General features: G+C 52.3%; 1 protein-coding gene across 1 annotated transcript in view; it reads left to right on the top strand.

The window, feature by feature from the left end:
* Positions 1 to 6714, top strand: part of PNOC (prepronociceptin) — a 6983-nt gene extending 269 nt beyond the window's left edge. The window contains exons 2-4 of the mRNA XM_010708075.2: positions 2112 to 2247; positions 5014 to 5431; positions 6470 to 6714. Coding sequence (XP_010706377.1) covers positions 2112 to 2247; positions 5014 to 5431; positions 6470 to 6519 — 604 coding nt within the window. The 3' untranslated portion in view covers positions 6520 to 6714. The remainder of the gene's footprint in view (positions 1 to 2111; positions 2248 to 5013; positions 5432 to 6469) is intronic.
* The last annotated feature ends 1409 nt before the right edge of the window (positions 6715 to 8123 follow it).

Below are 8123 nucleotides of genomic sequence, written 5' to 3'. Positions count from 1 at the left end.
TTTTTCTCTTTTTTTGGGGGGGTGATATCCAGGACAAAAGGGGTAGGGAACTTCACAACTTCAACACCGTGGGATGCACAGGGAGGTGCCTGGAGCTGGAGGCATCGGTGGTCCCCCCTCTGACAAAGCACAAAAGGGAGAAAAATGGTTGGGTTTTTGCTTTTTTATTCTTGCCGTCCCTGACAGAAAGCAGGAATGAATGGGGATGGACGCGGGGAGCAGCCCTCTGCCCAAAGCTTTTACCTCTAAATCTCTCCGTTGCTGCCCCATCTGTGTTGATCATCTCTCCGCAGTCTGTAATTTTGGCCAATTATGGCCAATTACCTGATGGAGGGACTCAACAAAAGGAAGCGCTTGTTTTTCTGCCGAGCACCAGGAAAGCAGGGGGGGCTGCTTCCAATTCCCCCCAAGCCACCAGCAACAAAGATTTGGGGCACATTGGCAGCACTGGCTTCCCCTTTGGCTTTTCCTTTTGCTGGTGGCAACTTTGCATTATTTTAATGCTAGAGGAGAGCGGGAGGGGAAGTGTTTTACCAGTGCCAGTGGGGGACACCATTGGATAATAGTGGGGTTTGGGGCTGGAAGCAGGTCCATGCCCTCCGAATTGGGCCTTGCATTCGGCTAGAAGAGTGGAATTTGGGAGGAAACAGAGCAATCATTGGGGCTGGCTGAGCTCTGGGCACGGTGCTTGTTCCCCACGTGGTGGGACAGACCCTAAACCTAATGAGAGCATTCCTGGGGAACACAGGGTTCAGCATCCCTGAGCAGCCCATTTCATCTGATTTCAGCCCAAAGCTCACACTCCGCAGAAAAACCCAATCAACCCAAATCGAATGAATGAAAGCGCATCGCAGCAGCACCTGCTGCCCATCCTCCTCCTCCTCTCCTCCCTGGTTATTGATGTCAGAGCCAGACCCGGCCGCTATCTGAACCACAGGCTGTATTTCCACCCAAATCCCTCCTTTTTATCCCAATGCTGTCGTTAATGAGGATAATTCGACTCGATACTAGCGTACCCCAGGGCTGCGGGGCTCACAGCAACGTTTTGGAGGATGCTGTATGCCTCCATCCCCCCAGTACCAGGCAGGTGCTCCGCTTCAGATGGGCTGATTGCATTTTCAGGAGGCATCGATATGCAGCCCCACCCCTCATCCTGGGGCTCGCATCCTGCCTGCCCCATAGCATCTTCCAGTTGGCCGTCCAGTAATTCTCCCAGGCTCTGCACTCCAGCCCTCCCGGGGACACTGGGACACCTCCTTCAGGGGCATTGTAGGGATATTGGGGTTTTGCAGTGGTTTTTTGGGGGGGTTTGTCCTCTCCTGGGAGCATCCTGCCAATCTTCTGACTCATGCCACCAGCCAGTTTTAATGAGACTCGGCGAAGATTAAGCCTTAATTCTGGCTCCTTATCAGCTTTCCCTCCAGCAAATGACTAGCAGCTCCGCGGGGCTCTGTGTCACTGAGCTCGAAGGTGACCGTGACACCGTGCAGAGTCCCCAGTGCTTCTATCGCAGGATGCCCCCACCTTGGTGGAAAACATGAGCCCTGAGCCCTGCCCACAAAAGCAAATCCACCCTCAAATCCTCCCCTGAATACCCCAACATGCTGGTGAAGCACAGGTCACAAAGCCACCGCTGTCACCACTGAGGTCTTCTTTGTCTGCGACGGGCTAAGCTGGGCATGTGGTTCCTGGATACCCATCAGAATGGTGGCAGAAGATTGGAAATCATGGTTTTAGAAGGAAATGAGGATTTCTGGTCTGCTGGTGGAGCTTGAAGAAGTTTTTAGACATGTTGCCCATCTCCTTGCCCAGGACATGTCTTGCATAAAGGGACCAAGGTACCACCAAGGGCAATCCTATCTTTGCTGTCCCCGTGTCCTCAGCCTCACTGCTGGCACACAGACATCCTGCTTGGGGACAGACTGAGACGTGCCACCTCACCACGTCCACCTGCTAAATTAAGCCCTGCTGGTACTCGTGTCATGAGATAGCCTGGGAAAATGGAGCTGGGGGCGGGAGGGAGGCTCATTCCCATTATGGTGAGTGCTGAGCGTTGCTCCAACCCATTTAGAAGTAGTGCTGGGGCTCACAGGTTTTGTCTCTGGCTGCAGCCCTGCTGTTGTCACCATGAGGGCTGTGCTCTGGGACCTGCTGCTGCTCTGCCTCTTTGCCCAGGCAAGGAGTGACTGTCGAGGGGACTGCCTGCGCTGCGACCGCCACTTCTACCGGGATGGCTTCGACCTCCTCGTAAGTGCCCCTGCACCCAGTGTGGGGTTTGGGGTAATGTGGTGGGAGGGCATGGGGAGCTGTGGAGCGGTGAGGAGCCTCGAGAGTGCTGCTGTCCTTGTCTCTTCTCCTTGGGCGCATCGAGGGGATGGATGCATGCGACCATGGTTGTCACTGTACACAATCAAAGTCTACCAAATTGTCCCCAGATTGGCTTGGGGAGCTGCTGGGAGTGATGGCGACAAGGCTCTGATGGCTATGGGATGGAGCTGACATCACTGGGAAGGGTCCAGGACCTGCAACATGCCCTCCTGGCATCCCCATTGCACACCCCTGCCAGAGGCACCAGCAGCCAAAAGGCCACCCAAAACCTGTGAGCCCTATCAGGACCAACGTCGTGACCCGCTGGGGCTGCAGATGGATGGTGAGATGTAATATTTGGGGCAGGCAGTGATCTGCAGGGCTGCTGAGCCCGTGGGAGACATGGTGACGGAGAAAATTTCACACTGCAAAGGGATGAATCAGCCCGTTCCTGCCTGTAATGCTTTCCTTTCCCCTCCGCTGAGCCGAGGCCGGACGCTAGCCAGGAGCATTTCTTTCCTTCCCATTCCCCTCCACCCACAGGGAAGCACTGACCGCCTATTCGTTAGCGACGCTGCAGTGATAAATCTGGCTTACTGTGACAGGGGAAGCCCCTGGGACTGGGAAATGTCCTAGAACCAGTGGGGATCAGACATTTGGTGGGGATGTCACAGCTGACCTAGTATCAGTCCTCTGCTATCCCAGTGGGGGCAAGATTTGAGGTGCATCACCCTATGTTTGGCTGTAAAATTTGAAAGTATCAAATGGAAATGTCCACGTAGTTTTCCCAAGGGCTGCAGAGCTGTGACTTCAGGGTAGAAAGAGGAGAGCCCCCGAAGTGACTGGCATGCCTGCACCATCCAGGAACCAGGTCTTCAAGATATGGATGATCAGCCTATGTCCTGGGCCCCAGAGCCATTGGGGGGCAGTGCCAACCCAGGGTGACACCACTAATGCCAACTGAAATTTGGAAAGAGCCTCACCAGCTTCTTTTGTCATTGAACGTGGAGGAGCATTGGGCAGCATTTGCCAAGGATGCCCCAAACAAAATGAGTTGGCCACATCAGAAGATGTTTCCTTATGAATTAAGGCAATGGGGCGATGGCTGAAGACCCTGGGATGCTAGTGAGGCTGTGTTGTGAATGGATGATAGGACTGCTGATGGCTTTCAAGACCTGAGTCACCTGGGGACAATTCTTTTTTCTTTTTGTCTGAAGAGCCTGGCTGGCATCAAGCACGGACATCATGAATTGCTGCACAGTGAGATGCTTGAGCTGCAGCTCTCAGATCCCGTGCTGGGATTTGCAGGATCTCTCACCCATGGAAGTCAATGAACCCATGGCAAAGAGTGGCTCTGCCAATGATCTGCTTTGCAGATGGCCTATTCTGGAAACTGTGAGATGTACACCAGCAAGTTTCAGCCATAGGATTCCCCCACGTTGGCATCAAGAGATTCAAAGAACCCACCATGAAGAAAACACTGAGATGGAACCACTGCAGGAAAAGGGAAGAGAAGCCCTCCCTCCTTGGATCTCCATCTTCTTGGGATATTTATTGAGTTTGGCTCTCCAAAGACCTTCTCCTGGATGGTTTTCCCCATTTGGCTCTTGGAAAGGGATGGGATGTGGGTGCTGAGGAAATGACATGGTCAGGTCACTTTTGGTGGCCTTTGAAGGGATGTGGTGACCCTAGGGACGGAGGGAAGGGTAAACTCACTCTTAACATCTGAGAAGTCAGGGGCTGGATGGCCTCACAGCCATTCTGGGGCAGATGGCGGAGAACAACGTCATCCTGGACAGCTTTTCCAAACACACGAAGGACAAGAAGGTCAGTAGGAGCAGCCAGCATGGATTTACGAAGGGGAAATCATGCTTAACCAACCTGATCACTCTCTGCAGTGAGATGACTAGCTTCTCCTGATTTCTATCGAATGACAGCTTGGCACTGGTGAGACCTCTTTTCATCAGTAAAGGGACTGGAATGGACTGGAGTGAGAGTACAGGAAACCAGAACAGGAGAGAACATGGTTTTGCTGTGAGGATGGTCACATGCTGAGTGATTGTGGTCTCCATCTTGGAGATAACCCAACTCCAACCTGTCTGGGGTGGCCATGCTGGTCTCCAGAGGTCCCTTCCCACATCCACCATCTCATGGCACACTTGGGGATTTTGGGTCTCATGCCTGGCTGAAGAACCCCGCAGCATCCAGCAGAGAGAGGTGGGACAGGAGTCTGGATGGCAGTGGGGAAGGAGTGTGAGGGGCAATGTGGGTTCAGGTGCAATTCCCCAGCATCTCCATCACTTCTGGGAGCCCGAGGATGGTTGAAACCCTGAATTTGGGACGAAATGGTGACTGGTAACAGTTGATGTGCTCCCAGTGCCTTTCTATGGTGTCTTCCAGCATGTTGGTTGGGATAGAGATGGAGAGAAGCTCAGTGATGATAGATTAAATTGTAAGAGTAAAGGTTTAGATGAGGTACAAGGAATAAATTTTTCACGATGAGGTGGTGAGGCACTGGAACAGGCCGTGGGTGCTCCATCCATGGCAATGTCTGAGGCCAGGCCGGATGGGGTTTTGGGGCACCTGATCTATGGCAGGAGTCCCTACGGCAGAGGTTGGGACTGGGTGGAACCTCAAAGTCCCTTCCCACTCAAACCGCTCTGGGTTTCTATGATCTGAAAACAGTCCCCCCATCTCCCCGCACAGGTCTGCATCCTGGAGTGCGAAGGTGAAGCCGTCCCACGGGCCACCTGGGAGATGTGTGCCACCAGCATCCGATCTGCACCGCGTCCAGGTGCCGCCGGTGCTGGCGTCCTCGGTGCCATGGAGCCGGCCGAGGCGGTGGCGAGCCCGCTGCAGGTAAGCGAGCTGCTGCGGCGCCGGGACGCCGAAGACGGAGGTGCTGGGATGGCGCCGGGCGCTTTCCCATCGCAGGACGAGGACATTTCCCGGCGGCTCGGAGGTGGCTTCCCACGGGGGACACGCGGCTCGTGGCCGGCGGCCCGTGGGGTGCAGAAGAGATACGGGGGCTTCATCGGGGTGCGCAAATCGGCGCGGAAGTGGAACAACCAGAAGAGGTTTAGCGAGTTCCTGAAGCAGTACCTGGGCATGTCGCCCCGCTCCAGTGAGTACGACATGGCCGGCGACCTCAGCGAGCACAACGAGATCTAGCCGGCCCCGCGGCACCGCGCCATGGACACGCGCGCCATGGCCAAAAAGTCAATCCATTGCCCCAACCCCAAAACCTCCGTTAGGAAGGGTTTCTCCAGGAAGCGATGGCTGCTTTTTTGTTTTGTTTTGTTTTGTTGTTGTTTCGTTTTTCATTGTACCCTCAAAATACCGTAATTTTACCCCCTCGGCCCCCACCCATCCTTTGCCCCTTTTGCTTTTTCGGTTGGCACATTTTTCCCAAGAAACGCCAATTTTGCTCCGCTGAATGGCGATGCTGGATCTTGGGATGCTCCAGTGCTGTGTTCCCCATTCCCAATGGGTGCACATCAAAAACGGAAGGGAAAAAAATAACGGCTTGGAAACACCAAGCCCCAAGGCTGGGCTGTGAGTCCTTACCTCAGTGACACCCCAGAAATATCCCTTTGCCATAGGTCACATTGGGATGTTAAGCAAAAGGGTTTTGTCCCCAACACCCTAAAAGTGTGCAGAATGTTTCAGCCTCCTCCTCTACATTAAAAAAGAAAAAAAAAAAAATAGAAAAAACTTCAAATAAAACCAAACCTGTTGCTTCTGTAAATGAGATGACTCTTCCCCAAAGCATCGTGTTGGCAAAACCCAGCGGTGAGTGGAGAGCATCCCCCTGGCCCCAGGAAATGGTGCCGGGATGCTCCGAGCCCCTACCCCACACCCACCCAGAGCCCATAACATTGAAATTTAGTAGAATTTTTAATTTCCGCCCTCCTTTATTTTTATTTTTTGCCTTTTTTTGTTTGTTTGATTTTTTTGCTGCAAAGCATCTCCTTTAAACCAGGGGATTCCTCCCCAGCCCTGCAGCCCGCAGGGCAGAGCATCCTGGGGCAGAGCATCCCGGGACAAAGCATCCCGGCCCCTCTCTTGCACTGCTCTCAGCTGCAATTATTATTATTATTTTTTTTATTATTATTATTTTTATTTTTTCTGTTTTGTTTTGTTTTTGTTTTTGTTTTTGTAGCGTTCCGGCACCGCTTCCCGGCACCTTCCGCCAGGCACAGGCAAAATTAAACCCTGCTCCTGTCCACCCAAGCAGCCTCCAACCTCTCTCTGACGGACCCCAAAGCGCTTCAGACTCGCACGCGTCCCGAAATCATTTTTCTCCCTTCTCGAGAGCAGCCAACCGGGTGCAATTTAAGCCAGGACGGGAAAGGATGAGGCCATCGCCGGAGCGAGGAGTCGTGGGGTGGGGAGTGGGGCGGAGGACTGCGGGGACTGGGGGGGAACCAACCCTACGAAAAAAAACAAAAAAAAACAAAAAACAAAAAAGGGATTTTTGGCAGAATTTGCGCCCTGTTTGGCCATTGGGAACACCCAACGTGGGAAAATAGTGATTTTTAAAGTTTTGGTTTAATCCCCCTCCCAAGTGGCTTTTGGGCATCCCCTCCCAGCATCATGTGCCCCCCTGGGGCTCCCCACAGGATTTACCCCCAGATTTGGGGTTTGCATCCCACCATGGCTCGGTTCCCAAAAAAAAGGACCAGAGCATGACCCAGCACCCAGGGCTGGGCAGAAAGCACCTGGATATGGTGTTTTGTTTTGTTTTTTTCTTTTCATTTAAAATAATTTTTATTTTGTGATTACGATTTTTTTGAGTGCTTTCCTTGAGGTTTTCTATGGACTCCGGGGTTGACTTCTTTGCTCAGCATCGCAGCGTGTGTTTTCGTCGCGTTCCCCCCGGCATGTATTGTGTCCCCGCTGCCGTCCCACCACCGGAGCCCTGGTCTCACCCTTTGTACAAAATAATAATGGTAATAATAATAATAATAATAAATACCCCACAAAAAGAAAACAAAGCAAACAAACAAACAAAAAACCCACACAACAAAACACAGGAAAAAAAAACCACGAAACAACTCAACCTTCTCCCTGTTCTTTTTAATTGTTTCATACAAAGGTTTCTCCATTAAACTTGTACATAGCAAAAGGATTAATAAATTAGTTTACTGTTTCTACTATATCAGTGCGACTGGCGACCGTCACTTGGGACAATGCTTACCCTGCTGCCATCCCTGAGGCTCAGCTGGGAAAAAAAACAACAAACAGGTTTTTAGGAGAAAAAATGAGATTTTTTTTGGCAAATGTGCATGAATCTCAGCTGAGCTCTCCCCTTGCATGGGCTGCAGCAGCGTGGCAGGAGAGTCACCCCATTGCGTGCGTACCTTGCAGCCCTTCACTCAAAAAGGGATGGACTGGGGGTGTTAACTGGGGGAATAAAGGAGTTTTTCAGAACTTAAGACAGAGAAGGGATGTGCCCAAAGGAGCTGGAAATAATCCAACGGGGACACACTGAAGTCTGGGCTGAGACGGCGGCAGCTCACTGCAGTGATGTCCCCACCCTGCAATACAGGAAGGGTTCTTGGGGCTTTCTTGAATGCCCCCAGGAGCAGATGCCACCCTGCAGGTGCCACACGGTGCCAGATTCCATTTTGGTCACTGCAAGGTTTCAGCTTCACCCCACAGCTTCCCAATGGAAACACGGGGTTGGGACCAGGGGTGCCCAGGTCCCTTGATGGGAATGGTTCTTGTCAGCACTCCTCCCATCATTTCCTCCTTTTCCATCACCTTGTGCAAAAACATGGAATTATTCATAGAATCGCAGAACGGCCTGGGTT

This window comes from Meleagris gallopavo, chromosome 2, assembly GCF_000146605.3.
Source record: "Meleagris gallopavo isolate NT-WF06-2002-E0010 breed Aviagen turkey brand Nicholas breeding stock chromosome 2, Turkey_5.1, whole genome shotgun sequence".
Taxonomy (NCBI): Eukaryota; Metazoa; Chordata; class Aves; order Galliformes; family Phasianidae; genus Meleagris; species Meleagris gallopavo.
This window is presented reverse-complemented; position numbering and strand designations above follow the sequence as displayed.